Source organism: Diuraphis noxia, unplaced genomic scaffold, assembly GCF_037042655.1.
Source record: "Diuraphis noxia isolate RWA-SAM2 unplaced genomic scaffold, SU_Dnox_SAM2 contig0004, whole genome shotgun sequence".
Classification (NCBI taxonomy): Eukaryota; Metazoa; Arthropoda; class Insecta; order Hemiptera; family Aphididae; genus Diuraphis; species Diuraphis noxia.
Window position 1 is genome coordinate 17,033,525 of NW_028301714.1, and position 26,110 is coordinate 17,059,634.

Consider the following 26,110-nt stretch of genomic DNA (forward strand, 5'->3'; position numbering starts at 1 on the left):
GTACAAAAAACTTTTATTTCATTCAAAAACAAGATGGCCATTATTATTTCCGGTTATTAATAGATTGTTACAAATATATAATATTAAGTCATATTTTTTATCACAAAATCAAATATCAATTGCAATTAAAACATTTTTTGAAAATTTTTCAAATGAAAATTATTTATAGTATTTCATTCAAAAATTGAGATAATGGAAAAAGAAAATAATTCGGTTTGAGAGATTTCGTCAATATTATTGTCAGTATAAAATAATGCTTTACACGAACGAAAACAACAAGAATTTTCACCGTTAAAAGTAAAAAAAATAATTATAACCAATCAGATGCATCAAATTTAAAAAAATAAATGTTATATGGTCATGGCTTGTGTGATTTTAGAAAATGGACAGCCAATTTCGATCAATTTAATTGTTTAAATGGATGTCTTTAAACATCACACCTTTATGAACTGATATAGATAATAGCATTTTATTTTTGAACAAATATGATCTACAATTAAATGACTTTTTATTATTTGATCAATTTCAAAACTTAAATTTGTTTTTTTCACAAATGGAAAAAAATGAAAACTTTTCATCGTAATTATCAGATACAAAGTGGGTGAAATATTTTGAACAAAGAAGCTATGATTAATCTTCAGGACTGTTAAAAATAAGCACGTTATTTCGCCACACCTGCTCAAAATGCCAATGTCGAAAGAATATTTAGTCCTATGAAAGCACAATGGACTGATGATAAAAATATACTTCTTCCCGATTCTGTAAAGCATTTGTTGATGACACAATACAATTTTAAGCATTTCAACTGTACTCAGTTTCATGATTATTGTACTAAAGACAAAAGTTTGTTATCAAAAATTCGAAGCAGTAACAAATATTAAATATTTAAGCATATATCTTGATACCTATGTAATTAAAATTATAAATAAAAGCTAATTATTTACTAAATGTGTGAGAATATTATGTATTTCAGTATTAAGTATTTCATACATAATTTATAGTTTATAAAATGTCTTGTTAATTAAATAAATATTAATTATGAAAAAATATTTTTTATATTACCTTTATGACCATATATATTATGCACTCTTTTCTTAAAGATACAATGTGGTAACCGTACCAATACCTAATATTATAAAATCGTTGAGCTAACGATTTTTATTTTTATTTTTAACCCACAGTTAGCTGTAAGAGGCCATTGCAGCATTAACGACAAGTTTCTCAAAATGCCACTAAAATTCAATAATGATTTGTTTCTCAAAATTTGGATAGGATAAAATAAGATACCGGTATAAATATTTTTGTCTTAAATTACAACACGTGTTATAATTTGTCACAACATTATTTAATTATTAATTTAAATTACATATTTTTTTTTACAACTTTGTATAAAATAAAATCAGAATAGCAACTATAGTATAAATAAGTACAATAGTATCTTTCAATCTATGATACAAGGAAACAAAACATAGGTTAACCACATTATATTATATTATTCCTTATTCTATACATATAAGTACAGAGTGTTTTTTCGAATTATTGATCACTGATTCTTAAGCCTTAACCATAAACCATAATATCTCATATTATAATGCCTGCAAAAATAATAATTACACAACTAAAAATAATTTTTTAACAATACAATAATATAAAATGTATATAGAGGTAAAATCATATGTTTGTTTTCATCGCAATACGTTTAATCGAAACAAATTTTCTTGAAGTTTCCTTCAATGCCTAATATCGACTGATCCGCCGTCTTAGAATGACTGATCCTTTTACTAGAATCGGCTTTCAATCCTTCCATTGCCAAGCACCAACTTCTACGTTTTATGAGTTCTTCATGCATTCTTTCTACAATAAATAAACGCATCTATGAATGTATGATATTTACTAAAAATTCATATATTATCAAAATTACTGAAATAAATATTGTTTAATAAAACAGGTGTAAAGTACAGATAAGTACTTTACAACTACTCAAAAAAATTTAAATTAAATGTCAAACAACAAAGATAGTATATTTTACAATCTTTAGAGCACTTACGACTCAGTTCAGCCATACTTCCAGCTTTACCACCCCATTCGTTTGGAAACATATCAATTGGGTATTGGTCTTGCAAACTTTCAAAAGTCGAGTTAAATAAGATCTGAAATAAATGTAAAACGATAATTCTACTTGATTCTACACAACACCGAAATGCTGCAATAAACGTATAGTAATATTACGTATATATTTAGTATTTACTCACTCTGTTCTTATATTTTTGTGGAAAAAAGTGTTTAATAAAATTAAGTGAGGTTTCGGCTATTGGTGCTATGTTTACAAAATGAACTCGCTTAATCCTCACTGGTTTCGCTTCCTAAAATAAAATCTGATAATAAATATGATATCATAATGTAGGTAACTATCAATTATAGTAACATTTTAATATTATACAGACGACATTATATTTTGATCGAATAAAGAAAATTAAAATGTAGTATCATTGTAAAAATATTTTCTTAAACATAATAAGTATTTTTTAATTTAAATTATAATATTACTCTAAATTTACTTTAAGAAAAAATATATATATCACAGCGTAGTTATAAAAATGTATTTCCTTTTTAATAACCCGTAAATATTAGCTTAGTCTAATATAGTATGCTATGATTTATGAATCAGCTGAACTATCATTTGGATAATGGATTCGTATTGTTTTTGTAGCCTAAGTTTATTACTATATATTGTTATGTTTTAATGACCAATTAACTTTAAATTACCATATTTATTTTGAGAATTTTTTTCATAAAACTGAGATTGAAATGTGCCCATTGAGCCATCGAATCCATATTTGTCAGGTCGAATATCCAAATATCACCTAACGTCAATGCGTCTTCATCGAACAACCAATTCCACATCAATTCATTGCGTTTTAATTGATTATCAGGACAAAACGCTTTTGCATCAGTTGTAGTCATTTGGTAACAGAGCACTCTGTAGAAGTCTGGTGTGAGTTTAGGCAATGGAAACATGTGACTAAAATGTATACAAATCAATGAATGAAAAACTTATACTTGCCATTAATTAAAATTAATGTAGCTTTTGCTTTTCAATAAATTATAAAATTTATCACAACAAAATTTACAGTTATTAATAATTTAAATTAACAAATCGAAAAACTAAATTTGAAATTAATTTTTATCTGCATAGTTCTGTGCATGCTACTTTAATATCTTTATTAACTTGCAATGTGTTAATCAAACGAATCGAAAGAGTAAAATACTTAAACTCGAAACGGATACAATGTTGATATGATTTGTGAAAATAATTATGTTTTCTGTTAACCAGTTTATCATTAATTTTAGCTTATAAAACTTTAAAATGTGTAATTAATTACATAATGTTACACCAAACTTAAATGTGAATGATATAGATTGATTGGTTTTATTCATAAATTGTTGATTCCTAGATGATCATATTTGCTGAGAAATTTAATATGATGTACTGGTTATTAATTTATAATTATTTTAGATTTCTGTTGGATTAATATATTTTTTAATACGATTTTCACATTTACTAGGAAATACAAAATATATACAATTATATGTACAACAAGCATATTTTGATATGATTATGTATTTTAATTTTTAAATAACTATATAGTGTATAGCTTATACTATTGTAATATAACTTATAAGCATACAGATGAACCTATTTATATGTCCATTTTTGTTTGTCAGTTCTAAACTTTACCTTCGGCCACGATTATTAGCGTTCGGTGTTTGGAATAGACACGCTTAAATCGTGACTCAGATATGTATAAAAATTAAAACAAAAGACGTTCTTCGCGAGTTCATTTAACTGGAGTGTGAATTTGTTGTCACAAACTAAAATAATACATTTCATGCAATAATGGAGATATCCAAAAATATCAGATATTTGTTTCACTTTTTTAACGCTTATTTGGAACACAAATTATCGATGTTATTAACTTTTTAATTCAAATCGTTTAATATAGTTAACATTTAAAATTATAGTTTACTGTATACCTACAATCTACATATATGCATTTTAATACAGAATAGTTAGACAATTTATTATTCTTATTAGTTATTAATTTATTATAAACAAATAATAGGTAATATTATAATATTATGTAATTGATATTAATTAATTTGAGGTATAAATTTTTCTATACTTACACTGCTTCTACGTGTTTTCGAAATGATTCTGTTCTTGGATCTAAATCTCCATAAATTTGAGGAAATAATTCTTTAACAGTATAGTAGTTATCAATCACAAGTTTGACTTTTTCCGTGCGGTATTTTAAGCTAAACAAAACTTTTTTTATGAATTCATCACCTGAAATAAAAATAAATAATTCAACTTATTATTCGTAATAAATCATAGACCCATAATTTAGGATTTTTTTAATTCCTATTATCGACTTTGTCTTTAAGTGAAATACTATCGAAATTAGATTACCTATAGTATTATTATTCATCTGAGATGGAATAATTTGTAATGGTGTATACGTCGAATGGAAGCCCGGATTAAGGGGGCAGGGGGGGACAAGTCCCAGGGGCCCACGTGTGTAAAGGGCCTATAGTCTTCTCGGCTTAAAATTACATCGAGTGATAATTTTCACTTTTTATAGTACCTACAAGAATATTTTTATTTTTTCTTGTTTGAACTAACATGCCATGAAGCCCATCGACCCTTATTTACCACCTATAGCATGGTAAGTGGGGACACATAGCGTCATAGCCAGGTTTGTGTATTTGTAAATATGTATTTAAAAAAAAATTATGTTTTTAATATTTATATTTTTATTAATTCTTATATATTATCATTATTTCGGCCCGAATGGAACATAATATTATGTTTGATTCTACCTTACACATCATTAGTAATAATTGTTACATCCAATTGGTTTCATGACAAAAGCTATACAGTATTTTTAAAATTGTTAATCTGTACCATATGTACCTACCTATAACCGAACCAATGTTATTACACGAAGTATAATAATATTATGTTTATCATTTACTAAATAAGTATACTTTTTGTCGAATGACCTTCATTTCTGCGTTTTTTATACATTAAAATATTCTATATTATCTATGTGTTAGTGATATAAAATATGTACCTATAAAGATTCTATAAATATATAAAATTCGGATTCCGATCGTATAAAATACGTGCATTTATGTCATATAATTTTTTTGCGTAGTTGTAGTAGTATATTGTAGAAGATATAACGATCATCAAAAGATTAATTAATAATTTATGCACAACTCTTATATTAACCACCTTGATATCCTGACAATTTAAGTATTATGATAAAATTTAATGTAACGTTGGAGATGGATAATTCGTGTTTTTATAATATACCTACTATTAGGTAATTACCACGTATTAGCGCTACCAAACTACGCATAATTTAACATATTAAATTATTGTAACGATTGATTAAATAAAAATAATAATACGAAACCTCGATTTAACGTAAGATACAAAATAAGACAGGGGGTGTAGTGGCCGGGCGGATTGGCGTCGGTTTCGTTGCGCACAGTCAACGGTTCGAATTCCGGTCATGGGCGGCATCACTTTCCGGGAAGTTCACGCTGTCTGAAAAGAGGCCGCCGCCCTCCTTCCGGACATGGCAGAAACCTACGAGTGCCCATTCGTAATTCTGCCAAAAATTCTTTCATGTTCCCTCCACCACCGTTAAAAAAAACTTACAATACCACCCCCTCCCTCAATGACCTATATTGTCGTGGGTTAACAAAAAAAAAAATAATAATAAGACAGTATACCTAAGACGTTCTGCTTTCGGTAATTATTAACCCCACAATTTCGCAACTCGACATATTAAATAGTATCAGCTAGCCCCTTTAATTCTTTACAGTTTTTAAATCCCACGTTAATTAGGTAGGTATTATAAAACATTGAATAAGTGAACAAATATATTACTGTTGTAAACTTAATAAGTACTTGTTTTCGGTAGATGTGGCTGTTTATCCAACCAGTGTCTGAGGATGGATAAATCCTGATCAATTTCAGCTTTTGATCTTGGACAAACATTTTGAATCGCTTTCAGCTGAACATCGGTGAGTGGTACAATCATTATACTTACACGTGCTTTTGAATTCACCAAAGAGTTTGTCAGTTATTTTTCCTGTGAATACACCATTAATTAAACGACAGTTTAATACTTATATCGTTTGACATATAATTGTGTTTCTATAATATTTTAGCTTAGGTTGTAGTCTATAATATATTTAGTATACAATATGTATGTATGTATAGTAGCTGTGTATGAAGAAATAGTATATGAACATTGCTCTACAAAACATTTAGTATAATTTATTTGTGTAGAATAATATTGTTGATTTTGGTAATAAAGAAAACTTGGTAAATCATCGCATCTGTCCTTCATGGATAGCAGATTTGTTTGATATTTTTGTTTATATACAAGTCATAAGCCCAGGGCACAATGGTAGATATAAAAAAAAAATAATGTTTCTAATTAAATAATATATTTTGTATTTATGCATACAATGCATACCATATTATGTTATATAAACTGTGATGTATATACCTATATGACATTATAATATTATTGAGTATATAAATAGATAAATTAAGTCCATAATGAAAAAAATGGAAAAAAAGTTATCAGAATGTCTGTCGTGTGTACATTGTATGATATACAAATGTAAGTTTTAGTGTGGTATTAACTACCTATACTGACATCAGGCCTATATATATTTAAAGATGCGATAAATTCTTTCTCCAAACAATTTCTTCCAATTTAATTTCAGATCTCGAACCAAACGTGCTTATAAAACTCTAATCAGTTGGTTAGCAAGCCAATAATCTATATGTATATTTATCAATACAATAAAACGGTTTTTAAAAAAATAGTGTTTTTTTCGAAAAAGCAAACTATTATGAAAAAAGAAGACACCTTAAATACATTATCCATGAATGACGTTAAGTCATCAATTTCACTGAACAGAAAATATTGTAAGCAGTTTTTATACATATAAATAGCAAAGGGTGCATTTCAAATAAAATGCAGCAGTCGCATCGACTTTAACTAACTGAAAACCAGATTAAGACAAACCGCGAAATAACGAGAAGCGTCTTGGGCGTGGCATTGGACGGAGTTTGTGAGACATGTGTGCAATGTTTAGACTTCAGATTAGTGTCGACAACCACGGTAACGACGTCACTACTTCAAACTACACGAAAGTACCATGGTCGTGATCACACCGTAATGGATGCGAGCGATGTCGGAAGCAGTTGAAGTGGAGGGGGGGCAAATGCGGATCAAACGTCAGCGAACAGTCGACGTCCACCACTTTCGGCATCAGTGAAACATATGTATAATATCCAGTAGGTATACGTAGGCTCAGATTGTGACCTGCCTAATATTAAACTCGTCCCAATACTGACCCTGAGCGGCCTGAGCACACGGAAAGTTCGATTATGGCCTTATAATACAACACACCTATGTCATCGCTATGTGTACCATATGTATTTTGCTGTTGTGTTACTTCCTCCACACATGCAGTTGTGGCGGCTTGTGTGTAATATTTTTTTCGTTGAAAGTACATTTATTTTATAATATAGATACCTATACTATACTAAGAATTTCGTATATTGTTATGTATTAACGATGTTAAACAAACATATCGTGTTTAGTGTTAGCTCATAATATATTTAGGATTAGGATTTGAAAGCAAGTATTTTCTTTTTTTGTTAGAAAAAAAGATTATTTTTATATACATTGTGTTTGATTTAATTTCTATAAAAAGTCGATTAAAGTTAATTTGGCTCTTTTAAATTATCAATTTATAATCAATTCATATACATCACGGTTCCCTCCTAATGCTTGACCATGCTGACGATCATAAGCGCAACTAGACCTCTAAAACATTGGTTGATATAATATTTTAAATGCATCACAGAGAATTTAGACATATTTTTAAATATTAATTGTACAACATTTGAGACTTTTATTGAAATTATCATATTACATCGTACCTACCTAAATTGTAAAATATTAAAATAAAAACGAAAACTCTACTATAGTAATATACAATATGTATTTACTATGTGTACAATATTTAAAATAAGATTGGCATCCGCTTATTCAAAATTAAATTAAACATATTATGTACTCATATATATGTCGGAAACTTTCAAATTATAAGACTTATGTTAAAACTACATAAAAATAATAATTAAAATTAAAAACCGTCCCCTAGTAAAACACACGATCATTACAAACCACAACATACATTTATATTCTATATAGTACTTTTTTATGCGACCCTTTAACTAAAAATAGTTCATATAGGTAACTAGTCCATTTCTCCATAATGTGTATCATAATTTCGATTTTTTTAACAATTATAGAAATGCCGAAAATGTAATAATTCATGAAAAATTAATATTATGACTCAAGTCCCTAGTTATGACTGAAATCATATAAATATTTTAAACTACTAACTTACATTTTCATAATATATTATTTGCACAATTAGTTAAGTTCCTGGATAATGATTAATAATTTTTATTATTATTACTAAGGTAAATTATATTACTATAAGTTATAAAATAATAATGCATTTAAATTCACACCCTAGGTTATATTAGGTAATTATTAATTACCTATTTCACTCCAAAATAGAAATCGTAACTACCTTACACCTACCATTATTTGTATTGCAAGTGGCTAATATGTCATTATGAAAACTTGATAGTTTATGTTATTAGTCAGTTACACGTAAGCTAACATTATAACATATACTATTAAAATTAAACATATTATACTGATTAATTATAGGTATATAATTTTGATACGTATTTCGCATACCTATATATATATATATATATATCACATGTGTTTATCATTGTATCTGTATTAGGCAATATAAACATTTTAATATTATTTCACAATCAGTAACATACACCGTCAGAAAAAAAGGTGAATATTATAATATCTGAATTATTCTAAAACAAAGAAAAAATTCATTTTGTTTCCTCAGAATGAAGAATTCACCCATTGAAAAAACTTCGACAAGATGAAAACTATACATAGATAATATTACACATAAACTTTAAATTACATTACACTATGGATGTTATAGTTATTATAAAAACTTATTTTTAGATAAGCAAATCAATTTAAAAATAAATAAATACATTCATTACCGGCGAGGAACTCAAATAAAAATGAATACACGTAAGTATATGATTATTGATATAATGTATATCAATTACGTTTAAAACTATTTATTACTGAAGTATTTCATAAAACTATTTTAAATGAATGAATTTTTCAATTTTCTGGCTTTTAAAATAAAATATAATAAGGTAAATTTAATGCAAATAAAATGCAATTAAATTTTAAAGTATTAATTTCAATCTTCAATAAATTGCCAAACCATGCGTTGTATTATCAGTACTACAATATTTAGTGTATGGAACTTTTGAAACATCTCTACTCTTTAAGAAGTTTGTGCCAAAAAATAATCATTATTGTTATTTTTTACACTTGGAATCTCATAATATTTTATTATAATTTAAACGAAATTTTTTGCAATTGTAATAGATAACTAAGTAGGTACTTAATAACTAAATGTATTATTCTTAGACAACAATAAAATTTGATTAATTTATCACAGCATCCGTAGTATTTTAATTATACATTCCTCTAGAGTATTATAATATTGTAAAAACACAACATTGTATTATGTTCAATTGTTCAAAACAAATAAATTCTATAATCGACTATATGAACTCAATGGAAGTAAAAAACATCACGTTAACTTATTTAATTGGTTGTATATCGTACTAAGCAATTTGGTCATATTTTAAAACATCTTGTCAGTTAAGCTTGTTAGTTTTCATACGACATATTATATATTCATTATCGTGTTGTGGGTGATAATCATTTATATAATTTACACATCCCAGATCACCATCTAAATAAAATACTGGTACCTATACTTAAAATGTTCTTGACAAAAATGTGAAAAAAAAATCATATTAATATGACGCGACTTAAATGGTACATATTACTATATTGCATAGGAGGTACGTGGCAGTTCTTCTACAACTTATAGATTACAGATCGTATCTAAATATCGTTGTCGTTTTATTTAGGCTTTAACACATTTTTATTTAAAAACATACAAAAAAAAAACTTAATATCACCGCGTACCGTGTTATGCCAAGTATATCGTAGATATATGCGGAATAACATAAAAACATCACTCTATTAAACTCCGTAAACTACGATAAACGTATTAATGCTGACAGGGATACATTAATACTATAATAATATGTTACAACCTACAGCTGAACACATATAGACACCGCAGAGAATAAAACATGAGTACGATATTATTGTCTGTTGGTAACTAAATGGCGTTATTTTTTTCATTTCATACGTCTTGTCTTATCGAGTTTGTAAACATAGATGATTCTTTTTTCGCAGTAGATTGTGTTCTCTAGTTAAAAAAAAAAAAAATACATAATATACGAACACGCGCGGCGCAGCCGTGTCCATAAAAAAGATTCACCACGATTTTTACATGACGTATACTCGTATAAGCAACAAAAGCATAACACATACGTACAAACCACAGTCATATTACTATGATAACTGATATTAACAATATCTATTTCGAATATAGACGGTTTAAAATATTATGTCATATTATAAAACCTACATATAGTACTCGTATAATATATCAACACTTAGCTGTATAACCCGGCATTGACTGCCTGTGGATGAACAAAAACGAGATGGGCAATCTCCCTATGGGGGATAGGAATTTTTTTATGCTAATCAATATAAAATAATATTACAAGCTGTTGATACAAACGAATTTGCTGTAGCGATTTTAAAATTACTTATAACGGGTTAGCCACCCTAAAATGACCGGTTCGATTTATTATCTAAACATTCCCTGAATCATCAAAATCCGTTCTGTACTTTTTTAGTGTATATAAGCCATATCTGTCAACCATCAAATTTGTCTTATATGCATAAAATATAGCCGTTGCTCAATTTCACATTCATGCGCAATAGTTTTATTAGCCTTAATGCCCTTAATTACAAATTACAATAAATATAATACAACACAGAAAATAATATCCGACCATAATAGCTATCCTAGTATAGGGATATAAAAAAAAAAAACCTTATACTTTATAAGTGACCTAAAATATTATGAGTCGAAACGAAGCTCCACAAACCCTTCAGAGTTTAGCGAGTAGGTATTCTATACATTTTGTATTTAGTAGTTTTTGAGTTTATATAATAGACGGTGAACAAATAAACAAACATTTATTAGAAGATACAAATACGGTACTAACCTGAACTCGATGATCCCCGAAAGTGCTCGGTCTGTTGACTATGTGCGTACGACTGATTACTTAAGACTGCCACTAGCATCGCCGCGCGTGTCTGCTGCTACTGTTGTTTTAACTGCCCCCCGATCATAAAAACAATAATAATTGACCGGTTCAGACGTTGGACGATGAGTGTTGTTGACGCAACAGAATATCGTACGTTAACAGTATTCCTCGCGATTCAGACGATAAGCTAGACGATAGAAATACGTGAAATCATATAGATCGATATCTCAATCGTACAGCAGGTACTACTGTGTTATCATTATAATATTTATTATTTTTATTACTATCAATATTGTTATTATTATTAGAACTAATGAAATTCTTCTACTTTATTCCACACAGCAATCGCCCTCAGTTATTTTCATATTATTTTCTTATTTATCCCGGTCTTCCACAATATTCTGAAAGATTATGGAATAATAATTTAAACTTATTTAATGTTTAAGATTTTACAAAATACTATCAAATATGCATCATATTATTATATATAGTATTAACTCACAACTCACAAGTGTATATTTCGATATGAAATGTTCAATCGTTTAAATAGAACACATCTTGTAATACAAGCTGCCGAGAGCATTAATAGCGTTAGAAATGTATCATTATAAGTTATAACCCTGGCAAAGATTGTATGGTTTACTATTGCAAAAAAAAATTGATACATTTCGTACATAATACATAAATTACAGCGCACATAGAGTGCTTAATACATCTTATTGCAGAAGCAGGAACTAACACGAAAAATTGATATTTCAACAATATATCATAACAACCACGACCGCGTAGTTTTGAACAAATAAACCTCAAAATAATAAATGTAAATTTGATTTCATAATAAACTATATCATTCCTTCTTAATAATATAAACTAGATAATAGATACCTATATTTATTTTATTTAAGTGGGTAAGATTTTGATGTGAGAAGTATTTGCGGCGTAAGTTAATTTTTCTCAACTCTGCTACTTGTAGACTTGATATTTCACAAGATTGCATACCAACGGTATAATTGAGATTTATTGATTTGCGGCTAAAGTGTATTATATTTAAGTGATTACCTCATGGAATGTGTTCCACATAAAATTATAGACTTTTAAACCGCAACTGTGCTACGAAGTAAATACTCAGATTCAAATTATTGTTTATAATTATTATTGTGACCAAAATTAAAATTGAATTGATTGCATGTACAAAGCTTTGTTTTTAGGATAAATTATATTTTGTGGCTTCTTTATATTATACCTACACTAATATTATCTAGGCAATAGGTTTATTCTATAGACAAAGGTAAACAGTCACTTTCTCAAAAAAATTGAATGTACCTACCCATATTTAAAAAAAAGACATTACGAATATTTTTGTATTCTTTTTTTATTAAATCAAAATATATTAGCAATCTATACCTACAATTACAATAATAATATTGTTATATTAAGTTTGATACCTAATTAGATTTAATGATATTTACGACAGAAATGGAAGGCGCTCAACAGTGCCATTTGATAGAACAAAAGAACAATGATTTTTATAAAATGAATGTATCATAACTATTTTTCTTTGTATTGTTCTCTAAAAACCATTATCAACTAAGGTTGTAAAATGTAAATGTTTAAAAACAACAACGATTTTTAAAGTTTTACAATAATAACAGCAACAGTTTTCTATTATTTGTTTATCTTTATCATTTTAAAGTGTATTAGTTCTTATAACCACATAATAATAATAATATTATATTTGATTTCATATTACATTTGAACCCTTTTTTTTATATAAATATCTAATTTCAAATGAACTATTACTGAGTTATTAGTATTTTAAGTCTAAATGAGTAGAATATCCCCGAATAAGCTAGGGAACTGTTGAGTATGTTTTTAGTGGCATATCCCAGAGGAATTTCATTTCATGATATATATTAAAACTTATATACATAGTTATAATTAAAAAGAGGGTAAGTAAGTGGATGTCACTCTCCTGTATAGTAGGTAGCAAGTGGGTTAATGTAATGGATGGTATTAAATTTGAATTCAATGATATAATATCATTCTATACGAAAAACGATTCTGAGTGGAGACGGTTTGTCAATCTAGGATATATTATACTATATTAATTATATTTTATTATTTTATAAAAAAAAATGAAGATACCTATAAAATAAATTCCAAATTAATCAAATCAAATTCATTATGTTTCCGACTCACTCAGTCATTCATAGAAGTATATATAATTTATTATAAAGTATTAATATAAGTCATTAGACATTAACTATTAATATTAGAATATAAAGTATACTCTGGAAATAAGTACCTATGAATAATATTTGCAAATTACAACAATATGACTAAAATTGTTATTCTTGATTACTTAATATGTAATTTCATCCAAATTTGAACTTAAAATAATTATTAAAAAAAAAAAATGTGTTGGTACAGTGTTTAACGTTTTATAAATTTTTAACAACTAAAGAATTTGTAAATTTTCAATTAAATTTCAAATGTCTATAAATAATTTAAAAATAGTCGAATTATTTTGAAAATGTTATCAAATATAGGAAATGATAAAATAAACATATTTTAAAAATGTTTGCTGTTACTCGTTTTTAAATAACAACAAAATAAGAATATCGCTACAAGAGAAATTGAGTGAATATCCAATGTTGTAATTTGATTTTCCAGTAGACATTTTTTATTTGATAAAAATAGACAAATTCAATCATATATTAAATTTGTATGAATTTCTTACTTAGAATAAATTTCAAAATGTTCGTGTTTTTTACGTATTTTGTCAAAATTCGAACTTTAAATGATTATTAAAAAAAATTGTAACCATGTGTTTTTAATATTTTTAACTATCGTTGTAACAATATATAAGGGACCTTGTATTACATTTTGAAGCGTTTTTATGAAAAAAAATAAAATTGTGCAAACACTCTTGAATTCTTCTTTAAAATGTATAATTTGCAATTTTCTTTTTGGTCTACTAAAAACTCTTAATAATTATTTTCATGAAAATATATTTATACTGACAAAATGAATAAACAAATAAGGGGAAAGTAGTTAACCTCTCTGCTATGTGGAGTACAGTAGGTGTCAAGTTTACCTCGTCATTGAGTAAGACACTTTAATTGTAGGTAGATATATTACGTGTTAAATTTGAATTCAATAATAAATCATTTGATACGAAAAACTATTCAGAGCGAAGACGGACTGTCAGTCTATATTACTAGGTACCTAAATATATTTCATGTGTTTTTTGTTACTGCTAATAAAGGAATTTATTTTGATAATAGCGTTACAGTAGGTTGAATTAATTTTAACCAAACATATTTAGCTACTTTAGTAGTATACTATTTTTATGTAATTTATTATTGTCATTAACTTTTGAGTAAATATTATATCGACTAACCGCAGAACTGCATAAATAGGCAATAGCTAAATATGTTGTGTCAAGTGGCATTATGTTTATAAAGTTTAATAGTTTACATAAAAGGTTCAAATCTCAACGAAAAATATTTATGAATTACAATACAAAATAACTAAATTCATTATATATTGATTAAACATGTAATTTCGTCAATTTTTGAACTTAAATAGTTATTAAAAAAACTATGATTATACATATTTAATTTCTTTTTTTTTGTAACAGAAATAACTACTTACATGCAAAATTTTTCTAAATATTCGATTCTTTACTTTGAAAGTTGAATATTTTATAATTTTTTAATTATAAAATAATTAATGAATATTGAATTTAATACATTTTGTTGAAATTTGAACTTAAATGCTTATAAAAAAAATTGTGCATAAGTATTTTCTCATAATTTTCAATTGTTATTGCAACAATTTATCAGGAGCGTTATATTTTTAAGCTTTTTGACCCACTACGCAATAAAATAAGTTTTTAATATTTATAAAAAAAAAATTAAAAAGTTGAAAATTGAAAGTATAATAAAATAACTTAAAACAAGTGAAAATATTTTTTTGAATTTTTATCGAGTAAGAAAAATTATTAGAAAAAAGACCATTTTGTATTAGATTTCATGTTTCTACTCGTATGTTCATTTTTTTCATTACAACATTATAAAAAAATCGTTTCTTGAGAAATCGAGAGAATATCGAATATTGTAAAAATTTGAACTTCAAATGCTCATAAAAATTTAATTTGACTTTCCAGTAAACATATTGTATTTAATAAACGTGAAAAAAAAACTTATGAGGAATCTGTTATTTAATTTTCAAATCTTCGATATAAAAAAAAATTATATGTATACAATTCTAACTCAAAATAATTTATAAGTACTCACTGCTTATATTTAAATTTATGTTTAATTTTAATGGAACTTGTAAGCTTATAATACTTAATAACTAATATAATTTTATTTAATCATTAGTTCACGTCATGGCATTACACTCATTATAAGTTATGAGTGTTATGACGTATACCCACATTGATTTATTTTTAATCGTATGTGGAATATTATCCGTCTAACACATGCATTATGCTTAATTGTCTTTCTCTAGTTTTGAACATTAGACTAAAACCCATTTATAATCACATTTCACGGCCAACCTTGTCAATTTACATGTACATAATAATAATGAATAATAATTAATTTTATAGTAATATCTTCATTAACAAAAATCTGCACTTAAATGTTCCATATTTGTCTATTGTCTCTTAAACGAGGCACATTGAACAACTATTGCTGAGTTGCATAAAAATATGATTAATTAAATGATTCACTAAATTTGAATGGACTAGTCGCAGACAACTAAATCGTGTTTCGTGTTTAAGGATCCAATATTCATTCGTTAGAATATTTAGTGATTCCGGCCCTATAGATATTACGTTAAAATTCGATGATCGTGAAAATATCAAAGAAATTTATTAAAATAGAAGTACTTAGCTTATCCATGTTCAAAAAAAAATTGTTTTCTAATATTTACATTTAAGAAGTCTTGTAATGGGTGATATATACACACACAAACGTATATTATCTAAATATCAATTAACCCAAATCGAATACACGGTACTTTACTAAATATGTGCATAAAAACATTGTTTGAATAATATATAAACTAACTGCAATAACAACATACCATAGAAGATAGAACCTTTTAAAACAGAAAAGAATTTAGACAAACTATAAATTTAGTATGAAATTAAAAGTAAAATGTGGTTTGTTGTTAATATAAACAATATTAACGATTAAGCAACATTAAAAACTTACTTTAACCTTTATATAATTTTATAAACGTTTTCTTAGTAATAGGATTATGATTTATTTTAATCAATTTAACCCGACCCTGAAATAGCCTCAAATCTCGTACAAAATCATCTCAATCTCTTATCAACCTGGTATAAAGACTGGGAGATAAAAATCAACAAAACAAACTGTACGTTTACACTAAGATAAATAGTCTCCCATCTACCTCAACAATTTACCTTTCCCAACAGCCCAAAATGTCCGATACCTTGGTCTACATATAGACCGTAGGTTAACTTGGGCAACTCACTCCTTCAGCAAAAGACTTGACTTAAATAATCGCTCTTGCCAATTAAGTGAGGAAAATCCTCACTTCTCAACATGTCAACTTAAAAAACAAGCTACTATTTTACGAACTCCTACTCAAACCTATCTGGATATACGGTATCCAACTCTGGGGTGCAGCCAAAAAATCCAACTTAAATAAAATCTAAGTCTTCCAATCAAAATGTCTTCACCAAATAACCAAAGCATAGAGATCTAGCCATTCCGACAGTCCAAAACGTCACAAAAACTTTCTACAAACGCACACACTCCAAGTTCCACAGCCATCGTAATCCCCTGATTTCCGAGCTAACCACCAACGCTATTCCTGGTGACCCCAGAAGGCGTCTTAAACGTACCTAGTGTCGTGACCTAATCATCTAAAATTATATATACCTTTAACTCCTCTTAATCTTTTATATTCTCTCTTACTAGCATATTAAAATCCTAGGCTAACATCCTAACCTTAAATACCTCCAATGGGCGGCTTCTTATCTCCTGACACTCAAGCCATGTCACCTCCATCACATACGCTTATTGTAAAATAATTTTTACAGATTGTGTATATAATAATATATGATAAAAAAAGAGTATTGAATACTTATATTTAGTTAGGTACTTTTCAACAAGAATTATAAAGCCATGTCTTCGTAAAAAAATTATTTTTTCAAGTAATTAGTTTCCAGTATATTTGCAACATTTTTCATAACTAACAAATTTTTTTTCCTCCAAAAAATATTATAGTAAATTTATGAGTTTTTTTTTTCGTACAAAATTACGAATACTATTTGGTTGTAACTTTCTTATTGTTAAACAGAAAAAATAAGGTATCACTGCAACGACTAACATACTGAAACTTATAATCACACAACTCCTCAAACAAAATTGTCATCCAGCAAATCCACTACATTATTTCAATGAAACCTATATAACTATAGGGTTTATGTGAGTCCATTACTCAAATTGCATTACAGGCAATGAAAAATTAATAACTGCTTAGACGTGACAGTGGAATTTGGAAGAAATAATAATCATAAATGAAAAACATGTATACAAATACAGGCAGGCACATATATCTGTTAGGTACTTAAATATCGTACTATGTGCATATTGTACGTAATTTTATACTATTCTTAAATTAAATATTAAGAATGAACATTTTATTGATTATATGAATAAAATATTCAGTATTACCAATAAATTAATACATTGCAATTTGCAGGTTAGATTAATCTAGTAAAATATTAGTTTTTGCACTATTTTTTTTAGGTAGGTACCTACTTAAATAATTATAGCTATACAATATTAAATTTCTGGTATAAATGCATATATATTTACTATATAATATATACTTAGATACCATATTAGATCAATAACAAACATTTTAATTTATTATATTTTGAAAAAATTATTTTTTTGTATAAAGGAATATGGTCATGGAAATTGATTACTATAGTGTATTAGGCTTAAAAAGAACATCTTCAAATTTTGATATACTGAACGCGTATGTACCTAACCTATTTAATAACTGCAGTTCGTGTTAACTTATTTAAATTTATAAAATAATTCAATAATTCAAACGGATTAATTCGTTATTCCAAATTATTTAATATCGATTATATCTGTACAGATTTCGAAAAATCGTACATAAATTTGGTATGGAAAAATTGAACGAAGATGAAACAAATTTTAGGCTCATTGCATTTGAAGCTTATGACGTTCTTAGTGATCCTTTTTGGCGTGCAATGCATGATCAATTTGGAGTTCATGCAATAAAATTAGGCGTATTTTTTGATAAAAAAAAAGATATAAGACGATATTTGTATCACGGTGATATTTTTTTAACGTACAAGTAATAAAAACGAATATTCCTATACTAAATTTATAATACTTATTATGTTAATTGGTGTTAACTGCGTTAGGCGCATCTTTTAGTTAATTGTATACTTTACATTTGTATACGACAAACATAAAAAACTGACCTTTTCAACAAAATTGAAATGACTTAAGTGTCGTAACACAACTATCTACTGTAGAACATAGAACAGTAGTTAAATAATGTAATGTTTTTTTTATACTTCTATAAATGTTCAAAAAATAAAAATATTTCTAAATAATGGCCATTGCCACAGATTTAAATAAATAACAATAAAAATAAAAGTATTATAAAGAAATAACAACATCAACATGTAGTGTACAATATTAACTTTATTAATTAGGTATAAATTAAAAGTAATATCAACTAAAATCTTTATAAGTACCTACATAATACTAAATGTTTATTAAAAGTTCGATCAAAGGGAGATTTACAATAATCTACACAATAAATTGAAATATTTTAAATAATACACTTAACCAGTATTCAAAAACAATAAAATGTTTATTTCGATTTATTTATTTATTTTTTTGAAACAGATAGAATAAAACATAATAATAAACACAAAAAAAAATTCAATTTATGGATCTATCCTTTAATAAAATCGATAGATTTGAATATATTTAGAGAGCACTAATATTCATAAAAAATAAATTATTTATATTGATTATATAAAAAGTAATATTTTTACGATTCAATATAATTCTATATTACATACTATAATATATTTTACTAATTTTTATGGTTTAAGATCGGTTTATGGATCCACGAATCCGTATGCTCATATAATATCCATGCTATCAAACAGGAAGGCAACTATAAATGTTGGAATTAAATTAGAGGTTAAAAAGATTCCAATTGATTTAACGTTGAAAGAAGTAAGTGTAATAAAATATAATAAATTACATTTTATGTCATTTTAAAATTGTACGTGTGTTGTACAAATTCTTAGTAAATTTATTAAAAAGTAAGTTGTAACATGTGTAATTCTGTACGAGCCTGAAGTTATATGATATGAAGTTATTATCTACTTGTCATATTATTTGAAAACATTAGGTAGGTGTATGACACAGAGTCCGATGTTTAAGAATATAATAAGACTACCAATTTAACACAAAATTAAGGTTTAGGTATATCAAATTTAAATTGCTATTGCTATGAGTTGTTTTTAACAATAATAAGTATTTAGGTACTATTGTGTATTTATTTGATAAAAAATTAATATTAATTTATTTTTTAATATATCATACATATTTTTTTTAAAGGTTTTTATTCAATTTTATCAAATTCAAAATAAGTTATTATGTTTTGGACACTTTTCACCAAACATTTGTACAGGCACATATTTTTATAATTTGATTGATTTAAGTTCTACAATTTGATTCTAATAAATTATCTCTGAGGTAATAATTTAAGGTATTTATTTCGGTGACTTGATTATTTAAAAATACATTTAACTCAAAACTCAAGGGGAATACAAATAAACTTGACTTATTTATTTTTTGAGTTATATACCTCTAATACAACCTTAAAACACTTTAATGGGCAAGAAAAAACTTTGAGATATTGATTTTATGAGTCATCAAGGTTAAAATTATAAAGACTCAACTATATGCATAAATAAATAATAGATAGACGTATTACATGTCATCCTAAACCACTCGATCATTTAAAAATATTACAGTTTTAATTTATAATTAAAATAATTTTAATAACATTGTACAATTTTTTGGTAGCTGTTTTATGGAGCATTAAAAAAAATTAATATATCTGAAAGTGATGGAAGAGCACAGTGTATTACTAGTTTAAAAATATCTAAAGGTTTACCGGTTAACAGTGAGATTGTTCACAATTTAACAGATGGAAGAACCGTAAGTAAGTTAATCAAATAAATTATGCAACACTTAAATGTCTATAATTGTATTCTTAAACTAAGTGGTAAATAATAATACATTAATACCACACTATAATCTATATTATGTGCATTTTGTGTATAGTATTATATGAACACTAAACACTTTAAAATAAATAATTATACAGTAAATGTGAATCAATTTGATGTTTAAAACTTTTTCTAAAAATAATAGATTTAAATACCCATTCACTATAATAATATTATATGAATTATATATTTTAGCAATACACTTTATAAATTGTACACACTATTTTTTTACAGAATTTAACAAGAATACTTGAGAAATGAAATAACTTTTGTTCTAATCAATATTAAATTGTTATATTTTTAAATAAACACATATAGTACATCGCTAAGCATAATAATATACATCCCTCCACAAAACTATTATATAAACTATAATGATATATTTATCAAATTTTTGTTACGAAATTATAAAATATAGCTAATACATAAAAACCATATTCTTAATTATTTAGACTTAAGAAGAAGTATAACGGAAGGTATACAATAAAATGTTAACACTTAATATTTTTGTTTATAATCAATATAATCAGAAAAATTAAAAATCGAAATCGAAGATTTTTTTTTATTAATTTTTATCAATAAATTGCATTAACTAATGCCATTGTGTGTATATAATGTATTTATAATTCAAAGTTTTAAATAATTTCGAAACATTTTTTTACCAACATTAATTTGAAAAAAAAATTAATACAAATTGTTTGCACCAATAAATAGCTCAAAAAGAGCTAAAATATTTTGAAAATTATATACTGTACAAAAATTCTGATTCAACCTGTTAATTTAAACTATATTCAGTCTGTACAAACTTTTAATAGTTATTATACTTATTAGTTTAAAATATACACGTCTATTTCTCAAAATATGTCCAAACATATAGTTTTCCTATAGTAAATATTATTATAAATTATATAATATATCAACATATTGTTATTATGAAATATGAATTATATTTTTCAACAGTTTTTATCACCAATGATTTGCCGCATAAACATTTTGTGAGGAAAGGACGAGATTTGATAAGAACAATTACTGTGACTATCGAAGAAATGCTGTATGGTGTTCAGTTTGTAGTGCACACGTTAGACAACAAACAACTGAGAGTGAATATCACACAAGTGATAACGTACGTATCTATATGATTATATGAAAAAGTTTTTTTTAAATTTGTATTTATTTTAATTATTTTTACTTTTTGAAAATTTTCTAGAAAATAATTAATCTCAGTTTATTTTTTATTGTATAATATGGAGTGTATAATTAATTTAAGTTTACACTTTTGATCGTTGATAATATCTAGGAAGTAATTACCAAGTTTTATTTACTACCCATATTTACTTAATATTTAGTATGATATTGACATATTGTTGATGCTATAAATTGTTTCAATACCAATAATATTTCTTAACATAGACTTAAATTGGATTTAAACTATCATTCAATTCCATAACATCATCATTATTGGTCGTTACTTTTAATTCGTACCGATCCGTTACAGACTAAAAAAATAATTGTTTAATATAATATTATGCTATAAATCTAAATTAAATAAAAATTTGTTAAATTAACATAATTTAAATAAAAATAAAAATTGTTAAATTATTAATTAATATGAGTGGGTAAGTTTTTATCTCTAAAATAAATTATGCCTATCATAATTAATAATTATGAATATCATTGAAAATAATATAAATTATAGAGCCAACATTCAGAGCGATTTGCTAAATACCGAAAAACAGGGTAATTATTATTTATTTCATTGATTTGTATCAGAAGTTATTGAAAAATATTTAAAACATTCAAAATGTTTGTTATTATAAGTATAGTAAAACTTTAAGAAAACTTAAAAAAGACAAAATCAATAGGTATTATGAATTAAAAATATGTAGAACTTTTAGAAGTACAGTTCATAAATTATGAGTTATAAAATAATTATAATATAATAAAAATACATAGAAATCTGTGCCTATAGAGCCTATATACTAATATTATAATTGTAATACTCACGTAAAAACGATAGAATTTGTTCTCGGCAATTACTAAAATGAAATTCAAGTTAACTGGCTTATTTAAAAAAAAAAAAAATGTTAATGACAGACCCGTGAGTTGGCATAACATTTTATTTTTGATAATAATTATAGTTTGTAACATCATGTTTCAATATATAACAAATATTTACCTATCTGTTTTCATTTTACAAGTTGTGACGAAGGACGAATTTACGTTATATATACTACGTGCAATAGAATATATGGGATGAAAACTTATACTTATACATGACACATCATATTGTTAGATTTTGATTATATTATGAATTAATCATCATATAAATGACTATTTATTACGATTATTATCTTATTTTTTTTTTAAACAATAATATTTGGGTTTATATCTATAACTATACAGTTATAACGTCGCATTTCAATAAACTTTATTTTTAATACATAATAATATTATATAAGACAAGAAACTAATATTATTGTTCTACTTATTGGTAGGCCATCATATCAAAAGATAATACGAGGTGAAGGAATGCCAGCATACGGAGAAAATTGTGAAAAGAGGGGTGACATTATACTGCAATTTAAAATTCAGATTCCACGCAATCATTCTGTAATCAAAAAAATGCTATGCAAGACCCCGTCGGAAATGGAACATTTTAAATGTGAATTAAAATATCGGTGAAAAAATAGAATCATTATTAGTTTATTACATTTACGAAATATCTCTGAATTTTTACAATATTTTTCATAGCAAATTAATTCCAATTAGTTTCGAACATAAGTATCAAATAAAAGAATAAAATGTATAACTATTTTACAAATCAGTATACATTATGGTTTGAATTATATTTAGGTATCTACTTATTGATCATAAATCTGGAAAAATATTATACTCATGCCATTTTTTATTTTTCGTTTCTACATTATATTTAGGTACCTAACACTATAATACATTTTTATAACCTATAACTATAATATAACGCCCCTTACTTCATAATTCTAGTGATCCTCTTCAACTCCATTACCTAAAATATTTTACACTTTAAAATGGAGTGCGTATAAAATCGTATGCATTAATGTAACAATTTATTATTAAATGTTAGTATTATTATTATTCGCGGTACATTAGTAGGTACCTAATTTATAAATATCCGATATTTACAAACTATAGTAAGATCTGTTATATGTATAATATACATCGAGTATATGTTGTCAGCAACAAAATAAATGTGCCCATAGAATCACTTAAAATCCAAACCGTGTTATTAGGTACCTACTATAAAATAAATACATTATTATTAATCAGTAAAAATATTTGTTTTTAATTTCTTGAAGCATTACGAAGTGCTATAGTGAGCTGTCTATATCCTAACACAAGACGCAAGACTTTAGGAATCCGGTCATGTTTAATATAATATGTATAGGCGTATCTATAGTTGCATTTTCATTGTAGTCACTCTAGTTTCATCTATATTCCAAGTATCTTGGCAACAACATTTATACAGTTCGTACACCTGAAAAAGATAGTAAAAAAATCGAAAACATTGTGCTTGTTAATACTGTAGCCATCGTCTTAATCTAGTTGCTTATGGGGTCCTAATCCTAATTGGCAATTATTATTTTCCTTTTTAAAAACCCGATGGCGTCTTTAATGCTTTCTGATTAATTGTATGCAATTTATTAAGCAAAAAAGCGTTATTTACTTTTGCAGTTTTGCATAACCTTAATATTATGCTCATGAGTTATGACTATTATAGTATCAATTGCAGAAAAATCTTACTTATATTTAAATATTTTAATTGACTGTTTCAAATAAACAGTCATTCTTGCCGGTCTTCAAAAAATATCTGCTGTGATTTTACGTATGCAATTTTAATATCTGTAGATAGTATACTAGTGTGCTACTCTGTTTTTTTATTTTTCAATATTTTTATAAAATTTATAAATTTTTTAAAATTATTTTTATTTATAAAAATTTTATTTTTTATTATTTTAATATTTAATATTAATAAAATTCATAAAAAAACATAAAGTTTCAGTTTTAAACATAATTGCTTCTTTTTTAATGAAAAAGAGCTGTAAATTAATACTTTCACTGCAGCATTCATATAAGATGATCACACTTACCTATTTGATTTAACCGTGAAACCTATTTATAGGTTTATTAAAATAAATTAACGTAAATTAATTATTCATTTTTTAGTTTATCCAGAAAATAGTTAGAAAGTCGATCTCAAATAGTCTTCACATCAAATGTTGGCAAACATAATCGATTTTCTGACACGTTATAGTGATAAAATAAGGCTAAATGTCAACGTTGCGTCATTTACAGCTGATGGTATCAATAAAACATCACTTCCAAATCTCATACATTTACCTAATTTTAATACTTATATTTAAAAATGTTCAATAATTTACACAGTTAAATTAATGGTAGGTATACAGTCGTTAACACACAAAAATAATAATACGATTCACGATTATAATATTTTTACCTAGGTACCAGTTTATGATTGATTGCAAAATATCAAATTAAAAATCGGTTGATAGTATAATAGTTCAATAATTTGTAAAATATTATTGTTGGTCAAATATTTTTGTCCGAACAACATGATGTCATAGACACATGTTTATATCAAATATACACACTCTGACACTCATTAAAATATAATGAATTAAACATTAATTAAATATTAAAATATTATTATTTGTTTTGTTTTGTTTACTAACATAGGTGCATTCGGAAAAACACTTCATTAAAAATGACTGGTTCTAGGTCTCTTTGTACAGTCGAGCATTAAAAGTACGAAACGCGGATACTTTGTACGGTCAGATAAAATTTTATATTGCAGAACCCGGACACTTGGGCGTAACACGTCTCCACCAAAAGTAGACCTTTTCCTTTTTCACCAATACCCGTATCCACCAAAGGTGTATCTTTCCTTTTTCCACAAATATCCGTTACCAGTGGCGTATTTTGGGTGATTTATCGGGGGGTGTCAACATTTATTGAACCTCACAAACAAAATTTGTAGTATTATTTACTAATGTAAAAAGACATTGAATTAATTTTTTAACAAATTAATATGTTAGGAATTGACAAGAAGTTTTACATTTGATAAAAATAGCATACTATAAAATAAGTGACAGCACTAATGTCCAATATATTAGGACTTTTTTTTAAATGTCGGGGGGTGTCAGTACATGGTGGACACCCCCCCCCCCCCCAAAAAAAAAAAAAAAAATATACGCCACTGTCCGTTACCACCAAATGAGATCTATCTATATTTTAACCACGGTTAATTTACCAAAATAATTTGTATAGGTACTACACTT

At 26.1% G+C, this 26,110-nt stretch overlaps 2 protein-coding genes across 3 annotated transcripts; one reads left to right on the top strand and one right to left on the bottom strand.

Annotated features, from left to right (window-relative positions):
• Window positions 1–1,323: 1,323 nt before the first annotated feature.
• Window positions 1,324–22,852, bottom strand: LOC107172942 (alpha-tocopherol transfer protein-like). Of its 2 annotated transcripts, XM_089227513.1 has the most exons (9): window positions 22,779–22,852; window positions 11,713–11,829; window positions 11,387–11,615; window positions 5,984–6,167; window positions 4,189–4,348; window positions 2,767–3,022; window positions 2,253–2,363; window positions 2,048–2,150; window positions 1,324–1,854 (listed from the first exon to the last, which is right to left on the bottom strand). In XM_089227513.1, exons 4-9 carry the CDS (start codon window positions 6,114–6,116, stop codon window positions 1,700–1,702), a joined length of 918 nt encoding a protein of 305 aa, XP_089083639.1. In that variant the 5' UTR covers window positions 6,117–6,167; window positions 11,387–11,615; window positions 11,713–11,829; window positions 22,779–22,852; the 3' UTR covers window positions 1,324–1,699. The 2 variants fall into 2 exon arrangements, with proteins under 2 accessions (XP_089083639.1, XP_089083640.1); XM_089227514.1 differs by lacking the exons at window positions 11,387–11,615; window positions 11,713–11,829 and having other exon boundaries at window positions 22,779–22,803.
• On the top strand, window positions 18,393–24,405 carry LOC107172948 (dnaJ homolog subfamily B member 4-like). Its single transcript, XM_015523269.2, has 6 exons — window positions 18,393–18,460; window positions 18,587–18,808; window positions 19,584–19,710; window positions 20,569–20,707; window positions 21,735–21,897; window positions 23,270–24,405. The coding sequence occupies exons 1-6, from the start codon at window positions 18,393–18,395 to the stop codon at window positions 23,454–23,456; spliced, it is 906 nt and encodes a 301-aa protein (XP_015378755.1). The 3' UTR covers window positions 23,457–24,405.
• Window positions 24,406–26,110: the final 1,705 nt, after the last annotated feature.

What these genes read in the sequence shown, in the direction of transcription:
- LOC107172942 (XM_089227513.1), bottom strand. Translation starts at nt 6,116, where the DNA reads ATGATTGTACCACTCACCGATGTTCAGCTGAAAGCGATTCAAAATGTT. An exon ending in GCCACATCTACCGAAAACAA is followed by an intron (nt 4,349 to 5,983) that starts GTACTTATTAAG and finishes TTTTTATTTCAG; the next exon opens with GTGATGAATTCATAAAAAAA. An exon ending in AAATTCTCAAAATAAATATG is followed by an intron (nt 2,364 to 2,766) that starts GTAATTTAAAGT and finishes ATTTTATTTTAG; the next exon opens with GAAGCGAAACCAGTGAGGAT.
- LOC107172948 (XM_015523269.2), top strand. Translation starts at nt 18,393, where the DNA reads ATGGAAATTGATTACTATAGTGTATTAGGCTTAAAAAGAACATCTTCA. An exon ending in AATTTTGATATACTGAACGC is followed by an intron (nt 18,461 to 18,586) that starts GTATGTACCTAA and finishes ATATCTGTACAG; the next exon opens with ATTTCGAAAAATCGTACATA. An exon ending in AACAGATGGAAGAACCGTAA is followed by an intron (nt 20,708 to 21,734) that starts GTAAGTTAATCA and finishes ATTTTTCAACAG; the next exon opens with TTTTTATCACCAATGATTTG.